Source organism: Bos taurus, chromosome 16 (genome assembly GCF_002263795.3).
Source record: "Bos taurus isolate L1 Dominette 01449 registration number 42190680 breed Hereford chromosome 16, ARS-UCD2.0, whole genome shotgun sequence".
Classification (NCBI taxonomy): Eukaryota; Metazoa; Chordata; class Mammalia; order Artiodactyla; family Bovidae; genus Bos; species Bos taurus.
In genome coordinates, this window is record NC_037343.1 from 5,260,463 (window position 1) to 5,282,315 (window position 21,853).

A 21,853-nucleotide genomic window follows, 5' to 3' on the forward strand; every position below is an offset into this window, starting at 1 on the left:
TATCCAAAATTTCTGTTTCCCATGCATGCCACTTACATTCCCAGCTCCTTTCATTCGGTATTGTTTCTCCCTGGAATCAAAAGCAGAGCCCTCTTCTCTGCTCTAAGGAGGGTACATCTTAGGTTTAAACTCAAGTCCTTTTACTCCTTAAATGGAAGCCTCTGCCTTGCTTTCTCTGAGATGAAATGTTTAATTTAAAAGAATGGTATATTTTTATTTTTTTAAATAAAATATTTAACATATTTTAATCTTGTTTATGAAATTATCTTGGGGATTTAATTAACTTAACATATGTTATGATGTTTTAAAAGAAATTTTATGTCCAGAACCACCAAAAGTTGACCATGGAATGATTCAAGAGAAACAAAACAGTTATGCATATGGACAATCTGTAACATATAAATGTATGGAAGGCTTCACCCTACATGGAGAGAGCTCTATCTATTGTACTGTAAAAGATGACCAAGGAGAGTGGAGTGGCCCCCTACCTCAGTGTAGAGGTAATCCATTTGCAAAGTTACAATTCTGTTTGTTCTTACCCTTGGGTCTGTATATGGGCTTCAGAGAGTATACAGACTCCCTGAGAAATGAATGTAAAATGTTGTACTTAAGCATATTTGCATTTTTCTGGGGAATAGACTCTACGAGGGGGTCTATGACTTCCAAAAAGGAAGAAGCACTGATGTGGAGAACATATGTTATTGCTGCTGTTGTTTAGTTGCTTAGCTGTATCTTACTCTTTGCAACCCCATGGACTGTAGCCTGCCAGACTCTGTCTATGGGATTCCCCAGGCAAGGATACTGGAATGGGTTGCCATTTGCTTCTCCAGGGGATCTTCCCAACTCAAGAATCAAACTCGAGTTTCCACTTCTCCTGCATTACAGGCAGATTCTTTTACTGCTGAGCCACCATATGGTAAAATACAAATAATACACACATGACCTCTGTGAATATCTGTACATATATAATAGTGCAAGTATGTGCGTACTCAGTCATGTCTGACTCTTTGCGACCCTATGGATTACAGGCCACCAGGCTCCTCTGTCCATGGTATTTTCTAGGCAAGGAAGTGGGTTGCCATTTCCTTGGGATTGTCCTCACCCAAGGATCAAACCCATGTCTCCTGTGTCTCCTGCATTGCAGATGGACTCTTTATGGCTTGAACTGCAGAGTAGGATGGAGATGTATAATTATATATATATATATATATATATATATATGCACACATATATGTCTCATGTTTTTAGTGAATTAGCTTATATTTGCTGTTTCTTACCATGTTACTTTCAATAAGTTAATATAGATATATTCTTGTTTTTAAAAAAAGTGTTTAAAGTGGTTTATTTAATTGAGAGGAAATCTTAGATTGAACTGAGAGATCTAAATAATGATCTTATATGTTGTGACAACAAAGAGAAACTCTTGCCCACCTGTTGACTTCATTGAATTGTATTGTTTTCTGCCTCCAGAATTTCTCTCTTATTGACAATGCTCTCTTGTTTACATTTCTAGAACTTTCCTAGGAGGTGGCATTTATTTAAGCAGTACCATATTCAAATGCCAGTATAATTCAAACAAATAATTACTTTTATAATTATACTTGAATTGTATTAGCATGGTTTTTAAATAGCATTGCTTATTAATAGTAGTTTTTTCATATAAGTGGTATACATGAATATTATGAAGTAATGTTAAAACCAGGCTTCCCAGGTGGCTCAGTTGGTGAAGAATCCACCTGCAATGCGGAAGACCTCAGTTTGATTCTTGGGTTGGGAAGTTCCCCTGGAGAAGTGATGGGCTACCCACTCCAGTATTCTTGGGCTTCCCTGGTAGCTCAGACAGTAAGGAATCCACCTGCAATGCAGAAGACCTGGATTTGATCCATGGATTGGGAAGATCCTGTGGAGGAGGGCATAGCAACCCACTCCAGTATTCTTGTCTGGTGAATCCCCATGGACAGAGGATCTTGGCGGGCTACACTCCATGGGGTCACAGAGAGTTGGACACGACTGAGTGACTAAGCACAACACAATGTTAAAACCATGTTGATGATTATATAAAATGAAAAGCAAAAGTCTCTTCTAGTCCTATCCTCAGAAGTAGCCACTGTTTACAAATTTTTGTATTTTATTCTAAGAAATAAATATACATACACATATTTCTTTTAAAAATCATATTAATGATATGGATACATTATTTACTTAACCAGTCTCCTATTGAAGGGAATTTAGTATCTGTTATAGTTTTTTAAAAAAATATTTTAAAAAAAGTTCTACAGTAAATATTATTGTGTTCCTTGTATCTGTGCAAATACATTATTTGCAATAAATTCCTTGAAGTGTAATTACAATATCAAAGATATATGCATTTAAACTTTTGATAGATGTTACCAATATTGTTTCAAAAGAAACTGTACCAATTTACTGTCCTAGTAATATTGCACATTTGTTCTCTGTACCATTAATGATAATGGTTATTATGATGTAAAGATGTGATAGGTGTAAATTTCATTTAATGGTTTGAATTCATTTAAAGTGAGTAAATTTTGATATTTTAGATTTTAGCCATATGATCAATTCATATTTATTTCCCCTATTTTATTAAATAATCAGCTATCTAGAATTTACAACTCTATGGTAATGCTCAAGGATGTCATGGCAGGCCAATGCTGGCATGACAATAACTACAAAACCTGGGTAGATTTTTTTTAAACCATATTTTAAAGGCAAAAATTGTTCCCTCAGGGGAATAACTAGGGCTGAATGAACTAAAATTCTGAATGAAGGCAAATGATTCTGATGTGCACCTAGCCTGAGGATCCATCTTGAACCAGATAAAAGACCATTGGTCTCAGCAGTTGTGGTTAGCTAGGATAACACACTGGAAAATGGAAATCCTCAAATGCTGACCCAGTTTTTCCTAAGAGCCATTTGCTGATTTCTAGGAATGCAGGTGAGACTGGGGAGCTAGACCCCAAGCTGCCAAAGTACAAAATGAGATCTTCCTGAAGCTTATGGTATTTGGACAACAAACCCATCACAAAAACAGGCTTGTATCAAACATACAGTCAGTGTCCTTCTTACAACATTTAAGCTCATTTTGAAGCTTTGTGGAGAGAGAGGGCACTGCTGAAGAATAGACTTGGATCTCCCACAGTCTCTCAGGGCTGAGGAAAAAAGATGCACTTCCAAGCAGCAAAAGTAGACTGAGTCATATGGAAACTGTAACCCAGCTCAGTCCTCATAGGCTGAGGATGTGATCACCGCAAACCAATCTGCCTATCAGAAAAGGATACCCTCCCTTTGGAAGATCATATCATCTGAATTTTATACAATGTATTGCATACAATAAAAAATTATTAGATATGGAGAGATGCAAGAAATTATAACCAAATTAGGAGAAATGAAAAGCAAATAAGAAAAATCTAGATAATTGAGTTAGCAGACAAGGATTTTAAGTGATTAATATATTCAAGATACTAATGGAAAAGATAGAGAACTTCAACAGAGATTTGGAGTCTATAAAATGGAGTAAAATAGACATTCTTCAATGGGAAAATATAGTATCTGAGCAGTACAGTAGACAGGTTTAACAGCAATTCGGACATAGCAGGAGACGGTATTGGGAACTGGAAGAAAGGTTATTTAAAACTGAAGAACAAGGAGAAAAATGAAAGTAAAATACAGACCAAATTTAAGAGACATTTGAGATATGACTGTTCTAATTATGATTAAAAAAATAGAGGAGAGAAAGAGAGAAAGGGAGAGAAGCATAAGAAATATACTAAGAGATAATGACTGAAAAATTTCCCAAAGTGATGAAATTTTTCAACCAAGAGATTCCAAAAACTTTCAGGACTCTAAGCAGAATAAAAATAAAACCATCTCCAGGCACCTCATTAGTAAAACTTTTTGGAAACTCATTCATTTTACAGATGAGAAAACTGAAGCTTAGAGAAGTGGACAGCAATCTCTAATATCTGGTCAAACAGGCTTACACACTACTCAGTACTGCCTTATGAGGGAGATTGGATCAGCAACCCAAAGTCAAACAGACCTAAAATTTTAATGTTAGATTGGTGACTCTCAGAATAATCTGCACTTCAGATATTTGTTATCTCACCTAAAATCCAAAGAGGAACTAAACTTTTTTCTGTTTAAGGTTGGTAACCAACACAAGAGGAGAAAAGGGATTTACTGTAGTCTGATTGAATTTATTGCTTTAAAAGAGAAGTGAAACAAAACAAGTTCCCAAGGTCACTAACATGTCCTGACCACTTTGGAAAAAAGTGACTCTGTTGTGCTTATCTTTGTTGCTTCAAGGTTGCATCCTGTTCTTCTTTGGTCTTGGCATGAGGGAAAGAGGACACTTTATGAGAAAAACTCTTTATTTGAGGGGTATTAAGAATGAGATCACTGCCAGTTCTGACTTTGATTTCCTTTTTCAAATAGAAAACAGTTTTAGGAATCTCAATATTACTTTGGTGTAGATCCACTTTAGTTGCCTATAGGTGCAACTTATTTCAAAGCAAAGATAATATATAGCGTTTCAGTTCCTTGGGAAAGACATGAGAATACTTGGTTTCCTAAAAGTCATAGTTAGATTTTTGTGGGGAAAGAGAAGAGTCAGAGCAAACAATTCGTTCCTAAATCTTAACTTGGACAGCATTATTTACCTATTTTTACTATAAAATTTTTCTTCTACAGAAACTGATGTCACACCAACAGTTCCAAAATCCACTGAAGTAAATGTTCCAGGTACCAAAGTCCTATCAACTCCTCAGAAACCCACCACAGTGAATGTTTCAGCTACAGAAACCCCACCAACTCCTCAGAAACCCACTACTGTCAATGTTTCCGCTACAGAAACCCCACCAACTCCTCAGAAACCCACCACTGTAAATGTTCCAGCTACAGAAACCCCACCAACTCCTGAGAAATTCATCACAATAAATTCTTCAGCTACAAAGCCCCCACTAGTTTCTCAGACATACACCACTGTAAATGTTCCAGCTACAAAGGTCCCATCACCTCCTCAGAAACCTTCCACAGCAAATGGTTCTGCCACAACAGCCTGGAATTCCCCAATATCAAACACTGTCTCTACAGCAGCTCAGAATCTCCTCATGGCAAATGCTTCTGCAACCACACCAACAACCCAAAGATTCACCCCAGCAAAATCTTTACTTATACAGAATCTTAAAACTACACCAAAGTCCACTTCTGTACATACGACTAAGGGTCTCCATATAACACAAAGATTGACCTCTGCTCGTGTTACAGCAGCAAAAAGTACAGCTGTTCCCAGGACAACCCCACGTTTTCATGCAACAGGCACACCTCAAGGAAGAGGAAGCGCTCCTTCAGGTCAGTTGACTCAGTCCAGGTTTCCACATATGGATTTTATGTGCCATGGTAGAAATTTCAAATTCATCAGGGTTAAAAAATTAAGTAGTCTCTGGTTTATTGTAGGCAGAGTTTCTTCATAGCAATGTTCTGACTTTCTTCAGAGGCTAACTTTGGATTGTGCTAGAGCATACCTTTAAGAAAGAAATATTTTTGCAATGATATAGAAAAAGGTTGTGGTGTCATAAAAGCAATTCTAAATTAACGTCAGTAAAAAAATGCTGCTTTTCTTGTTAGCTTTAGGGAGCCACTGAATTCCTCATGATCCCTCAAAGAACCAAGTGTGTATAATCCTTTAGGTTGATTTCTAGGTCTGATTCAATGACAGAGACTCATCCCTCAAGCATGCTAAAGGACCTCTCCAGATTCCCTAGAGTTGCTGATTTGGTTAAGTACCTTAATAGTGTCTTCTAAGTAATTAAAAACACAGAGTTCTTTGAAAGCTTTCAGGTTAACTCTTTAAATGACTTTTCATAGTTTTTATGAAAGCAGAGTAACATAAGCTTTAGATTTCAGGAAAACCTACTGAGTGAATGAAACCCATCTAATTAATGCTTTTTCAGACTACCAGGATGTCTTCTTATTTTACGACTTGCTTAATGAATAGTCATTTTTATAGACACTCTTGTTCTTTAATAGAGATATGTGGATTTTTGGTTGTTTTTATCCGTTTGTTTTTATCTTTTTTTAAAATCTCAATACGACTAAGCCAAGAGGTAATTTTTTAAATTATTTTAACTTTTCATTGACATCAACACACAGAAAATTGTACAAAATATACATATAAGGCTTAATAACTTTTCTAAAGCAAATATCAGTGAACTACCACATATGTCAAGAAATAGAGCAGCATCAGCCGCTCACCTTCCCGATGCTCTGTGATTCTGAACTCTGTTCCCTGACTTCTCCAGCCAGTGAAACTGTGGCTTTCTGCTCTCTGTGCCAAGTGGCCTAGGGATTTCTCCCTGCTGTGCGCAGGCAAATCGCACTCCCTGCAGCTCATCTGCTGCCTGAGCTCTCTCAGCTTTGATTTATTTCTGCCTGAGTTAGTTTGTTCTTCCATGTCTTCAAATAGTTATCATTGTTGTTTTTTCAGTACATTGTACAAATTTCATAAATTTCCATGCTCAAGCTCATTTGGCCATTACCCAGAATCTTTAAGAACTTAAAACATTACAGATATTATTGTGGAAATTTCCTTTGTATGTTTCTTTATTCCTTTAGGTAAAAGGTCAAATACATAAAATCTCACTCCAATTAGTTCCCTTTTAAAAAAAGGGAACCTCAATTCCTGCCTGCTTTTTTTTTCCTGCTTATTTAAAAAAATTTTATCAAAGTATTATTGATTTACAATGTTGTATTCATTTCTTTCATACAGCAAAGTGACTCAGCTTATATCTATAAATCCCAACCTTCTAATTTATCTCTCCCTCCAACCTTTTCCCATTGGTAACCATAAATTTTGTGTTCTGAGTCTGTGAGTCTGTTTTTGTTTTGTAACTAAATTCATTTGTATCATTTTTTTCTTTTTAGATTTCATAATACATGATATCACATGATGTTTGTCTTTGTCTGACTTACTTCACTCAGTGTGACAATCTATGTTGCTGCACATGGCATTGTTTCATTCTTTCTATGGCTGAGTGATACTCCATTGTATATATGTACTGCATCTTCCTTACCCATTTCTCTGTTGATGGACATTTAGGCTGCCTCCGTGTCTTGTCTATTGTGAACAGTGCTGCAGTGAACATTGGGGTGCATATATCTTTTCATATTAGAATTTTTGTCTTTTCTGGATCTATATTCAAGAGTATTAGATCATGTGGCAACTGGACTATCTTGGTAGCTCAGCTGGTAAAGAATCTGCCTGCAATGCAGGAGACCCTGGTTTGATTCCTGGGTCGGGAAGATCCCCTGGAGAAGGGCTAGGCTACCTACTCCAGTATTCTTGGGCTTCCCTGGTGGTTCAGGTGGTAAAGAATCTGCCTACAGTGCAGGAGACCTGGGTTCGATCCCTGGGTTGGGAAGATTACTTGGAGAAGGGCATGGCAACCCGTGCCAGTAATCTTGTCTGGAGAGTCCCCGTGGACAGAGCAGCCTGGTGGGAGTCCATGGGTTCGCAAAGAGTGGGGCACGACTGACTGACTAAGCACACACACACACAGCAACACTAAGTTTTTTAAGGACTCTCCATACTGTTCTCCATAGTGGGTGTACCAGTTTACATTCCCACCAACAGTATAGAATGGTTCCCTTTTCTCTACGTCCTCTCCAGCATTTATTGTATGTAAACTTTTTGATCTTGGCCATTCTGACCGATGTGAGATGGTATCTCATTGTGCAAGCTCCCTCTCTGTGTTTTTATTCTTATGCTACACGTATGTCACCATAAGTAGTACATATTATAGCTTTGCATGTTTTTTTTTTATAATTTGCGTAAACAGTATGTCATATGTTTCATTACCTAACTTGACTTTTTGCACTCAACATTGCTTTGTGGCTTATATTGATCCAATTAGATTCAGTTAATTAATCTTAACATTTATATGTGGTTACTGACTTCTTAAAATTTTACAACATCTCTGGCCCTAAAAATTTTAGGTTGAATATATAGGTTTAATAGGGCAAGGTGAAGAGAAACAAGTTCACTTAGTATAAATTTGTTATACAGCTAACTGTGTTGAAATACTTTTTTCTTCATGAATATGATAATTTAACAAATTTAACAAACTTTTCAATTATTTTAAATTGATAAATTATGATAAAAATACAGTGAATATTTGGGATCAAATTTCTCTCTTATATACAATTAATTTATCCTTTAAATATTGTATGCCTTTTCTGCTTTTATTGAAAAAATAGTAGTAGCTACTACTGAGTGTAATCCATAGTGCATGTACCATGCACCTTCCATTTGTCATTGTTAGTCCTTACAGTAACCTTGACTTGCCATAAAGTCATATAACCAAATTTACATAGTATTTGTTTCACTATTCAATAACCCTTTAATCACATTTTATGTTTCTATTGTTGACTGACTTTGTTTAATAGAAAAAAAAGAAAGAAAGTGAACAGTCATGTCCAACTCTTTGCGACACCATGGACTGTAGCCTACCAGGATCCTCAGTCCATGGGATTTTGCAGGCAAGAGTACTGGAGGGGGTTGCCATTTCCTTCTCCAGGGGATCTTCCCAACCCAGGGATTGCACCTGGGTCTCCTGCATTGTAGGCAGACACTTTACCATCTGAGCTACCAGGGAAGCCCTTGTTTAATAGAGAGAGATACTAATGTGTGTTACTTGATTGTTAGTAATATGATTGCTTTCATTAATTTATTTATAATTGTTTCTTTTTAAGTACAGTTGATTGATAAACTTATATATTTATTAAATTGCTAGCAAATCAATGACTTTAAAACAGTTTTACTTTTGTAATTCTTTCCTTTTTTCCTTCTTTAGTTGCTAGCACCGTTGCATCGGGTAAGTGTGACTCTCTGAGAGTTCACAGAATTTGTCATCGCATTCGGATATATAATTCCTGGAAAAGAATATTGTTTTTTTACTGTCTTTGTTGTTGCTGTTCAGTCACTAAGTCGTGACCAACTCTTTGTGATCCCATGGACTGTAGCATGTCAAGCTCCTCTGTCCTCCACTATCTCCCAGAGTTTGGTCAAATTCATGTCCACTGAGTTGGTGATACTGTCTTAGGGATACTATCAGAATACAGTATGTGTGGGTGCCAAAGAGAAAAGAGGTAAAGGCATCTTATCGACATGTTTGTGGGCACCATTAGGTACTCAGTATGTTAGAGTACTCACTATGTTAAGAACATTTCCCACCATGTTCTTGTTCCAGGGTAATTTTAGGAGAACTTCAAGTCATTTGGCCAATCAATCAAGTATTATTGCATGCCTAGTGGCTCACTGCATCTCATTTTAGTGCCTAAGAATCACAAGAGGAGAGAGTTATCAATACAGTTGCTATCTTCAAGTGTTTTATAATTAAATGTAAACTACTCATTGACTATTTCTAGATTTGTCCTGTCCCAAGTAAAACAAAGAATGTTACTTTTGGCTATATCTTCTTCCTTTTCCCTTCCCTGTCAGTGGTTTAAAGTAAAGTTTCTCCAGAAAATGCTCTGTTGCTGTAGGCATGAGACCAAAAACATACCTGTTGCAGTTTCTTCTATCATTTGGTCCAGTCCTTTTTTGTTTGTAAATATATCATCTGATGTTATGTATTAACAAGAATAATAAGATGGTAAGAGAAATGTCTGTTAAGAAGTTATACAGCTAAATTGGCATATTGATAAGTAATGTCTAATGGAAAATACACATAAAAATTTGTAAAAAACACTTTGATTTATGTGTTTATAAGCTGAAAGCTCATCTTATGCATGCATGAATTAGCCATGTGACTATGAAACTGAAAGTAATACTTGCTTTTATTATTTTCATTGTTACTTATTATAGTTTTTGTGTTTTAGGCAAAACTTTTTTAAGCTAAAAGATTTATTTTGAAAGATTCCAACAGTTGCAATTCATTTTGTCCATTCTATATTTTAAATAAAAATAAATGTATTCTAAGTGAAAAATCTCATGATCTAATGGCTTAATGACATTTTTAATAGATGAAGTTAAAATTTAATAGATACACTTTTTCTTACCAGCTCAATGGCATTCAGTGAAGATTTGAGGTGCTTATTATTTTCCCTGAAATTCTTTAAGTATATATTGTGTGATTTTCCAGAAACTTTCCCTTAGGGTTAGTTGTAATTCCAACCTGTGCTCAAAAATAAAGAGGAATTCCTTCCCTCTTATAACAGACATATGGTAATATTTTTCTTTGGGATCTTACACTTATAAAACATAAACCTGAAAATTATCTTTACTTCTTAAAATGTATTCTGTGAATGAGGTCACTTTTCTCATTTTAAAGATAACCTCTACAACAAGGAAATTGCTTTTATTGATTCCACTGCAATGCACATGAGTGACACAAATGATACTAGAACTTTGCATTTGAATGCAAAAACTTTGAATTTTTTCCTGTTTAATTTTGCCAAGAAATAGACACTGACTGCTCATCTCAGAACTTGATCTGCTGTGTAAGTGAAGCCTGCCTTGTGATTTTCTTTAAAACATTTTATTTATTTATTTTTGACTGTCTTGGGTCTCAGTTGCTACATGTGAGATCTTCGTGGTGCAAGGGCTTCATAGTTTGCTGTCCATGGGCTGTCTGATTGAGGCCTAGTTGCCCCAAAGCATGTGGGACATTTAGTTCCCTGTCTAGGGATCAAATCTGCATCCCCTGCATTGGAAGGCATATTCTTAACCACTGGACCTCCAGTGATATCCCTGCAAGGTGATTTTTAAAGTTATTCTCTGCTGTGTATTAGTGTATTTTCCAAAAACAATGTTTTTTTTTTTTATTACCCTCTCCCCCTCAAGGATCTTGTAAGGCATTTTTTCCTAATCATCCCTATAAAATATTAATATTATAGATATAATATAAATCTATTTGTGTACTGTATGCACATCTGTACTTTATATGTAAAAAGTAAAAAAAACAAAAACAAACTTTTTCCCCTTTAGTGATGATACCAACCCCACTGAGAATACATGCTGTATATAGTTGTGGGGTTTTCTGTTTGTTTTTGATGACAGTATTTTACAGAAGGATGACTTGTGCTTTGGAGTCAGTCAGATCTTGGTTTCAATCTTGTTTTGGACTTTTTTTTTCCATTTAATAATTACTCAACCCAAGTGGTTTACTTAATCTCTCTGAGTCTCAATTTTTTCATTTATGAGATGGTGATCATGATTCTTATTTAAAGTCTTGGAAGCTTAATGAAATATGGGTTGTGAAAACTATTGGTATAGTGCTAAAAATTGGGTAAATCTCAGCTTTAATAATTCTTTATTATTTTTCACTATTATCTTTCTGAGATGGATTTCTGACAATTTTATCGTTCCCTCTGGCCACACCAAAGAATCAGATAGCCCTTTATTAGAGTGACATGTGCATCTTGAGTTGGTGGTAAGGACTGCATTGAAACATGCCTGTGTATTATTTCATTTACTTCTCACAGCAGTCCTGTAATGTAGCTGTATCCCACCTTGTAGCTGAGAGGAACTGTGGCTGTGCAAGATTCTTAACTTGCCCAAGGTCACACTGCTATTAGGCAATTGAATAGAGGGAGATGATTAGTTTCTTTAGCACTCAGTGCTTGAAAGGGTAGAAAAATTCTTTTCCTAGATCTGTACAACTCAAATTTAACAATTTAGTCCTGATTCTTTATAAGTGTTGCTTTTTTTCCCTTCATTGCTGAAATCCTATGTTGTGACACTCATAAGCTGCTTGTAGGAATTAGTAATAGTAAAGAAAAAAAAATTAAGAGAATGCTCAGTGAAGTATCTAAAGTACTTTTTCTTTTAAATATCACATGCTTATTTACTTATGCTTTTATGTTAAATAGGATTATAAGGAAGAACAAAACCTGTTCACAGCTTTCTTAGTTTTTCACAGTACAGAGAGTGCATTTCCACTTTATGGCATGTGTGTAAGTGAGACCTTTTGAAATGACTTGGATGAATCCACATTTCTTCAGGAAAGGAGGCAGCTTCATTCTGATTTGGGTTGTTCAGGAATGGAGATAATACTCTATTAATGTAATACCCATCTAATACAAATTTAGTTTGAGTAATCTCAGGTATTTTTATGGAGAAGATTATGAACAGTTAAAATCATGGATTTTTACTATTGACAAGTACCATGCCAGTTATTGGAGATAATGTGCTAATATGTGACAAACTGCTCTGCACTGTTTTAAGGACTAGGTAAATATATTTCTACCTAGTGGGGAACATTACTAAAATACTCCTTTTACTTAGAGAAAAACATTTCTAAAATTCTGTGATTTTCCTACCCAAATGCTCCTTAATGACACTGGAATCATAATCTTAACTTCATTTATAATATTATAGTTTAATTTATCTCAGGTTGTTGTTGTTGTTCAGTCGCTCCTACTCTTTGCTGCTCCATGGACTGTAGCACGCCAGGCTTCCCTGTCCACTATCTCCTGAAGTTTGGTTTGCTCAAGTTCACCTTTATTTAGTCAGTAATGCTGTCTAACCAAGTTGGCCTAAATTGTTTTAGTCTTAAATTAGTACTGATTCACCTTTGGGTGAATTTTAGATCATAAACTATTGCCTTTATAAAGTTTTCTTTGTTTTAATTTGCAAAATAGTATTCTCATTAATTATTAATTGAGGAATTATTTATTTAGAATTATACTTCTCTCACGGAGAAGGTGATGGCACCCCACTCCAGTACTCTTGCCTGGAAAATCCCATGGACGGAGGAGCCTGGTAGGCTGCAGTTCATGGGGTCGCTGAGAGTCAGACACAACTGAGCGACTTCCCTTTCACTTTTCACTTTCATGCATTGGAGAAGGAAATGGCAACCCACTCCAGTGTTCTTGCCTGGAGAATCCCAGGGATGGTGGAGCCTGGTGGGCTGCCGTCTGTGGGGTTGCACAGAGTTGGACACGACTGAAGTGACTTAGCAGCAGCAGCAGCAGCATACTTCTCATATTTCTGTAGTTTGCATTGGTTTTCTGTTAAAACATAAATGTTCACACTTTCTTTTAGAATCACATATATGTGCTGACCAGTGTTCTAAGAATATTCCCACTTTTGTCATCCAAACATTTGGGATCACTTTAAAAATTTTCGATCTTCATTTATCATTCAAATTGAAAATGGGATTTTTCTGCAACATTTGAAAATGGTGGGATTAATGGGAAGTGGTAAAACAAAAAGAAACCCCAAATTTTAAAGGAGCCATGACTTATTTTATTAGTGTAATCTTTCAAACTAATGCTATGGTGCTAAGGAATCAATTAAAGAAATTGGGTAAAATACTGTAAATTCTGTGGTAGAAACAGCTGTTTTTAAAATTATGTATCCACATGGCAGCTCAATTATGCGACATTTATCGTATTTTGCTGATTTGAAACTGGACACACTTGTTAGTCACATTAGCTTCAGTTGCTTTTCTAGTATCATTATACTTTGTAGTACAGATCAATAAAATAGAGTTCAAGGATTTGGGAGGGTGTAGACTTAGCAGCAGCAGCAGCAGTAGGGAGGAAAAGGGATACTCAGGTGGTGAGGAGAAAGGGCAGTGACTGGTTTTAAGAAGAAAGTTTATGTGTAAAAATCAAGGTATAAAATTTTTTTTTTACTGTTGATTAAATTATTTCATCAATTATTTGTTGTTGTTCCACTCAAAATAGTGCATTTAATATTGAAAGTAAATACCAGTTTCCCTAAATGAAATTTTATCTGCAATAGACTAAACACTGGAAAGCATTTCTGTAGTTTTACTCTCCGTGCCCAGATACTGATGCCTTTCCTATGATGGAAAAAGGCCTACATCTCTGTTACCTTTACTATGAACTGAGTAAATGGCCTTGCCATTAACCGCATGTAGAAGCTTCACCTTTCTCAGACTCAATTTAATTATGTACAAAATAAATGTGAACTCCAAGACATCTTCTAGTGCTGAAATGGTACATAGTACAGACAATGTTTAAATAATCAGTGATCAAATAATTTAAAATTAAGCATGGTGGGGTTGAAACATTTTAGAATCCTCTCAAATCTGTAAGATTTTATTTGAGCATTGTGATCTTCATTTTAAATATTTCATTTTCCCTTGAAATAAAACAGGATAAAGAACATGTAGATCTTACTGTCAAACTTGTGACATAAGCAAACAAGCAAAATATAATTCAAGTCTCCTGTTTTTTCTTTAACTTACCTGATAATCAGTATGTTTGTCATTGTGAATTACACTGTATATGTCATTGCTCATTTCTATATTGGTTAACTTACCATTTTTTCCCCCTCAAGGATGTGTTGCCGTTACTGTAATAATTGGTATCATAATTCTAGTCAAAATTTTCTGGGACGGTGGAAAATCAGGGTGAGCAAAAATTCTGATGATTTTTAAAAATTTGTTCTTACCTTTTTTCCAGTAAAACTTGACACTATAACAGTAGATAACTTTCTAAGCTTAATTGTATCTTTTGACATGCTATATCTTTATTCCTTTTGTCTGTATTTACTATCTTTGATGAATAGCCTGTCTTTTTAAAAAAATTTAGTTATCTCAGTATATACAAGAACATTAAGTGATTTGAAAGCCAAAGTCTCATCACAACCTGTTGATCAACTCATCTTTTTTCTCTACATAGTAAAATTTATGAGTATCTATGTGTTGTACAGAAGTGAAAATGTCTAGAAAAAGAAACTCTAATGTATTGCTAAATTGCATATGATTAGGCCTATGAATAAATCAGATTTATTAATAGATGCCAGTCTAGCCAAAGTCAGCCCAGTGGTTAAGAGGGCAGGTTAAGTGGTTAAGACCCTAGCTGCTTGATTCCAATTCAGGGTCTACTGTTTACATGCCATTTGACTGTGAGGAGCTTCACCTCTCTATGCCTCAGTTTTCCCATTTGTAAAATGGGGGAAATAATAGTACCCACTTCATGGGATTGTAGTATCTGATTTGTGGGATAAAATGAATCACCACCTGTAAAGGGGTTAGGATCTTACTTGGCACACAGTAAGCACTCAGGTGATAAAACAACACAGAAAGAAAAAAAAAATCAGTACTTGAAACGTCTGATCTGCATTGAATATACATGTGTTAAATATCAAGTCACGGTTGGCTCTGATATATCCTGTAAACAGAGTACTATTTAAATTGACCTTCTGTTTCGTAGATTTTATCATTCAGAAAACTAACTGCGGAGTTCACAGAAACTGAATTCTTTCTGAAGTGCCCTAAAGCCTGTCTATTTTTTCATTGCTTAAGAACAATTATATTTTAATGCTGTTACTCAATTGCCTTTTCAATTCTTTGGATGATGTATCTCCTTTTTAGCCTTCATGGCTCTTTCCCTTGTCTTTAAGTGAACAATATTATTTAAGCCTATTATAAGCTGAAGTATGAAAACATTCTTTAAATCATTAAGCAGTTCAGTCTTTTGCTAAAAGCATTTGGCCACTAGGTCCTGTTTTTTTTGGCAGGTTTTATAGATATTTGCTTACTGTCGATAAAATACTCTAGATGTTTTAAGAGCAAATGTAGTAAAATATGACTTCTTCAGATTTTTCTGAAACTTTTAAAGAATGTGCTTTATAGCTCAGTATAAATAACAGAATTCTAAGTCATATAAAGTGAGTTAAGTTGATACAGATGCCTTCTCAAGACTATTTTGGAAAAAAAGAATAAAGCATGTATTTTCTGTACTTCCTTACATTTAGTCCAGTTCTGCTTTTGAATTGGAGCATTATCAATATAATTCTCAAGCCAATATTCCAGGGCTTGTTAGGTTGAGGGGGAAGGAATGGAATGAGTTTTCTGGGGGCTTTCTCTTGGCTATCATCAGTTTCTTCAGATATTTTGGTAAAATAATTGACCATGATATTTTTAATAGAATGAAAAGTGCTGAAATGTAGAAGGAGGGAATATTTATGTTTTATTGGGATTTTGCTGTAAACCTAATTTTTCTATTTCTGAATGAGAGAAAATTCATGCAAACCCCTAAGAAAGAATTTGCCTTTTTTTTTTAATGTCCACTTAAAAACACTCCACTTGCCTTATTTTGAAAGTATAAGCTGTTGAGAGTAAGAGCTAACTTTATACATTCTTTGTTATTCTCTCAATTTTATGCTGATTTAATAAAATTTAATTTTCAACGAGACAGGGGAAAGAGCAAGTACGTGTGAAGGTGTCTCGTACTTTACCTGTTGATCTTTTGTGTTTGCCTGTCCAAGGATTTATTTACATCTTTTAGAAGTGTTGGTATATATGATACATTTTAGCTTATAAAAAGAATGTGATTATAAACAAATGCCCATGTTGCTTTTTAATTGAGCTTTAAACTTTCATAATCCAATCACTATTTTCCTTCTCTACTATTCAGCTCTTACTACACACATGAGAACACCACAGCACTTAAGTTTCATGATTCACTGTAACTGGTGATGCTGCAGAAGTAAGACCTCTGGTAATTTACAAAAGGTATATGGTTCAGTAAAATTACATTTCTGTGTCTTGGAAAATGTCCATTAACACAACTGGCTTGGTATCTATCTGTGACTATTAAAGGACAATAGAGGTTTAAACCTCTATTATTGTTAGAATTGTTTTTCTTTGTTGAATGATTGACTAACACATTGATCTTTGTTAATGTGACATGTCTTCAGCCTTCCACTCTTCAGCAATTTACCTATTATCTCATTCTGTGTTTTTTACTCAGTTGATTGAAATGTTTGGATGTTCACAATCCTGCAAATAATCTGGAAAAAGCAAAAGATTGATACATTAGGGCTTACAAATGGGAATGTTTTCATTGTGACTACGTGCGTCATGAGATGGTTGGCTCATACTGTATTTGTTTCTCCCATTTGTAATATTTAAGAAATATAAAATCTATTTTAAAGAGTCTTTTATAAGTCATGTTTATAGATCTTATCTCTATTATGTTGAGTCAAAATTATCAAACAAAACTGACTTAATATGTATGTGTGAAACTTTCTAGGTATCTTTTTCTTTTGATTAAACTTTCTTCTATTCTAGGGAGTTTTCATTGATTTTTAATCTGAAAGTATCTTAGTTGAATTTAACTTGGAAATTAATCACAAGAAAATAAAAACTCAAGTGTCATATTTTAGTTGGTGTTGCTTAAAGAATCCACCTGCAATACAGGAGACCTGGGTTTGATCCCTGAGTTGGGAAGAACCCCTGGAGAAGGGAATGGCTACCCACTCCAGTATTCTTGCCTGGAAAATTACATGGACAGAGGAGCCTGGCAGACTATAGTCCATGGGGTCACAAAGAGATGGATATGACTGAGTGACTAACACACTTTCATATCTGCTGCTGCTGCCGCCTAGTTGCTTCAGTCGTGTCCAACTCTGCAATCCTATGGACTGTAGCCCACCAGGCTCCTCTGCCCATGAAATTCTCCAGGCAAGAATACTGGACTGGGTTGCCATGTCGTTCTCCAGGGGATCTTTCCAACCCAGGGATCAAACCCAGGTCTCCTGCACTGCAGGCAGATTCTTTACCACTGAGCCACCAGGGAACTATACTGGGTGGGATTGTCCATGCTCTATAACTTACTAACTTTGCATTTTTTTTGTACCCCAAATTAACCAACTATTCTAGTTCATGATTTATCACATAGTAATTAAAAAATGAATATATATAACCAGTAAGTAATTTTGGTTTTAACTTTTTTTTTTCTTACTTTCAGGACATATGTGTATAACATTGACAATTTTGCTTATAATGCTAGAAACCATGGCTAACTGAGCCAAAGAAGTTGAGAAGAAAGTGTTTTGCATATTATCTTGTTTTTAAGATGCATAGGAATGTCCACGAAGCAAGGAAAGATGAATCTGTCCTGGAATCACATTCTCAACACTCCTAAGACCCTTGAAAATAGAACAATTCATAAGATTAAGAGTGATTACTTTCATAAAAGTGTGGGAAAGTGGAGAGATTTGTTCATGTTTAGAATGTGAGAAAGAAGAAAAAAAAGAATTTTTTTTCACCAAATATGTAATGTTATTTTTATTTATAAAAGACAAAAAAATTAAAACAATTGGATATTGAAAACAAATGAACCAGTCTCTTATAAGGAAAATTGTCAAAAAGATAAAACACATTATACAATAATTTTCCTTGACTAAAGGGCATTTTCTACTTTTCTTATTCTATTAAAATGAGCCTGAATTAGTTGGCAAATTTTTTTAAAGGAAAAACATGATGATGATCCAAGAGTGTTGAGTTTCTTGGGTTAGTTGGTGACAAAGGAAGAATACATAATGAAGGAATAATTCTTCCTTTTTCATTAATTGCAGATAGTGAATTAGCCCCTTATTTGTAAGATAGTTAGAACAATTTTTTCTATTTGAAAAAATGCCCCCATGAAAGAGTGAAAGTTGTCTTAGATTGACTTAATGTCTTTAAAACTCTGTAGAGATATTGTAATATTAGTATAAGAAAAGATGCTATATTTCTGAAGTGAGATATTCATATTCAAATTGTAAATCTTATTCTTTTGTAATATTAAGTTTAATTTATATTTATTTATGTTTTACATGTATATCAGAAAAAGTTCAAGGAGATATGTAAAGCAAAATTTATTTTCCCTAAGTAGAAATAACCACATTTTTGTCTCATGTATTATTTGACATTTATTTTCTTGTGTAAATTATTTATAAATAAGGGAGCCCCTTCCTGCCTTTCATAGGAGTTTAGAATGCTGCCCTTTGGCCTAGTGAGAATCACTTTTAATGTATTACTTGTTGTTGATTTAACTAAAGGCAATCACATCAGTTTTCAGATTCTTAATATGTTCTTGTCATCTTGCCACTTACATGTTAAGTGTTGGAATAGACTAGAATATATACATAAATAAATTTCACAATAATTATATTGTCACATTGCTTCATTGACTTTGTTGTTCAGTTCAGTTCATTCGCTCAGTCGTGTCTGACTCTTTGTGACCCCATGAACCGCAGCACGCCAAGCCTCCCTGTTCATCATCAACTCCTGGAGTTCACCCAAACCCATGTCCACTGAGTTGGTGATGCCATCCAACCATCTCATCCTCTATTGTCCCCTTCTCCTCCTGCCCTCAATCTTTCCCAGCATCAGGGTCTTTTCAAATGAGTCAGCTCTTTGCATGAGGTTGCCAAAGTATTGGATTTTAGCTTCAACATCAGTCCTTCCAATGAAAACCCAGGACTGATCTCCTTTTGGATGGACTGGTTGGATCTCCTACAGTCCAAGGGACTCTTAAGAGTCTTCTCCAACACCACAATTCAAAAGCATCAATTCTTCTGTGCTCAGCTTTCTTTATAGTCTAACTCTCACATCCATACATGACCACTGGAAAAACAATAGCCTTGACTAGATGGTCCTTTGTTGACCAAAGTAATGTCTCTACTTTTTAATATGCTGTCTAGGCTGGTCATAACTTTCCTTCCAAGGAATAAGCGTCTTTTAATTTCATGGCTGCAATCACCTTCTGCAGTGATTTTGGAGCCCAGAAAATAAAGTTTGTTACTGTTTTCATTGTTTCCCCATCTATTTGTTGTTAAAGTGTTTTAAAATAAATTCCATAAGCATCATGACATTTCACTATAAATATTTAAATATGTATTTCCAACAATGAGGACTTTTTCCCTAACTAGCCACATCATCACAACTAACAAGATTAATGGTAATTTCCTAATAGTTTCTAGTATTAGGAAATTCTTTTAACTTCCTTAGAAGTTCTGCAAATAGGCCAATGTCTATCTACTAATTCATTCATTTGTTAAATAGGAGAACCTACTCTACCTGCTGTGACAGTCTGTGCTTCCTGGGGTAGTAGCAAGGATAATGCTGATTTAGTTACTCAGAAAAATACCTAAGAGCCTACTCCATGCAGGTTATCATGTGCTAGGTGCTGCAGCTACCAAATGACTGTGCAGTATCTACCGACTTATCTACTTAAAAGAAGACCAAAACCATATACTTATTGAGAGAAAGAATGTAAAGTTATAAGTGTTACACTTGTACAGAATATAAGGAGTGCCTAAGCTATTTTTGCTAGGTGGTGGGCTGGGATCATTCAAGACTGTGCAAACTGAGAAAGGACAAATAGATGAGATTCACATGGCAGGATTGGGGACTGCAAACAGTGTAGCAAGCTCAAAGTAGGAAAGGCTTAGAGAGAGGACTATGGTGTGTCATATGTTTAGTGTAAAATAATAAATTCTGGCTAGTTTATTTTGATGTGATTAAATTAAAAGTTGGAATCAATGGTCACAAGTTTGTAGCAAGAGTTTTAGATACTGGTAAACATTAAACTTTGACAATAAATTATACTGAGTTAGTCTTTACATCTTATTACTTAGATAAAGGTATAAGCTGAAAAATATCTAACAACAAGTTACACGAAGAAAATAATAATAGAAATAAGTATGTTAAGTATAATGGGATTTTCCTGTATGACTTATAATTTGTATCCTGTAATCATGAAGGTGAATAGTTTTATATTTTCCCAAGGTAAGCTCTTCTATAATATTATACTTTAATTGCCAAGATTGTATTATTGCTTTTACTCTTGAGACTGGTGCTTATTTGTTGTAGGAAATTATACTTGCTCACCACAAGAAAGTTGTGTTTTATAGTATTTAACCCACAATTGCTATCAAATTTCTTGGAACATTTGAACATTAATTATTTTTGTCTTATCACACCTTGGCACTGTTTTTTAGTCAATGCCCAAAGTAGACATGCCTTATTTTCCACACACCCACTTTGACTGTTCCCTTCACCCCCTTGCCTAAGTTAAAAACTGCCTCTTCCCTAAGGTTGGTGAGTCCTTTGCAGCCCACTGCAGTGGTGGCTGGTTTATTTTCAGATTGCAGATGCTTCAGTGTGCAGAGGTCATGGTGTTTTCCTTGCTTCCCCTTGCCACTACTTCCATCTAAGGTCTCCCATATATTCTTTAAAAAATAATTATTCTTTTTACTCTGATTAGGTAGTTAACTAAAATGTTAACTTTTTTACCTGTAGTTTTTCCTCTCCCAATTTCAAACAGCTAGCCAAATTTCAATCTTCCTTGCCACAGGGAACAACATGGAAGCAGAAAATGTAAAGAAGCTTAAAAACAGTTTTCTTCCTTGTTTTGTTTTTTTCTCTGAAATTCTGTGTTTGCATCATAGACTAAGTTGTGTGAAGGAAGGTAGAATCAGAACCAGGAAGAGAGAAGATCCTTGTAAACAGCAAAGAAGACAGATGTTGCTCACAATCTAAAAGTTTCATCCTGATGGTTTCTGGGGTGGGGAGGTAGGGGCAGGAAGTGAACCTTTTGAAGTTGGATATTTTGAAGTTAAGGTTAGCAGAATTTCTTAAAGGATTAGGTGTGCAGTTGAAAAAAAAAAAAAAAAAGGAGTCAAGGATGACACCAAGATTATTAACCTGAGCAAAAGAAAGGAAGGTTGCCACTTACTGAGCAAGGAAAGATTTTTGTAACAGATCAGGAGTTTTTTTTATACATGGTAAGTTTGAGATGCCTTTCAGACATCAAAGTGGACGTGTATGAATAGTCCAGTTCAGTCACTCAGTCGTGTCCTACTCTTTGCGACCCCATGAATCTCAGCACGCCAGGCCTCCTTGTCCATCACCAACTCCCGGAGTTCACTGAGACTCGTGTCCATCGGGTCAGTGATGCCATCCAGCCATCTCATCCTCTGTCGTCCCCTTCTCCTCCTGCCCCTAATCCCTCCCAGCATCAGAGTCTTTTCCAATGACTCAACTCTTCGCATGAAGTGGCCAAGTGCTGGAGTTTCAGCTTTAGCATA

The 21,853-nt window shown here is 35.4% G+C and overlaps 1 protein-coding gene across 10 annotated transcripts in view; it reads left to right on the plus strand.

Moving 5' to 3' along the window:
* The window catches only part of CD55 (CD55 molecule (Cromer blood group)), a 28,688-nt gene extending 9,750 nt beyond the window's left edge, over nt 1-18,938 (plus strand). For 2 of the 10 annotated variants that reach the window (XM_059875391.1, XM_059875387.1), the window contains exons 6-9: nt 312-500; nt 4,708-5,367; nt 8,868-8,888; nt 10,347-10,515. In XM_059875391.1, the coding sequence (XP_059731374.1) occupies nt 312-500; nt 4,708-5,367; nt 8,868-8,888; nt 10,347-10,480 (1,004 nt within the window). In that variant the 3' untranslated portion in view covers nt 10,481-10,515. 10 annotated transcript variants of the gene reach the window in all.
* The last annotated feature ends 2,915 nt before the right edge of the window (nt 18,939-21,853 follow it).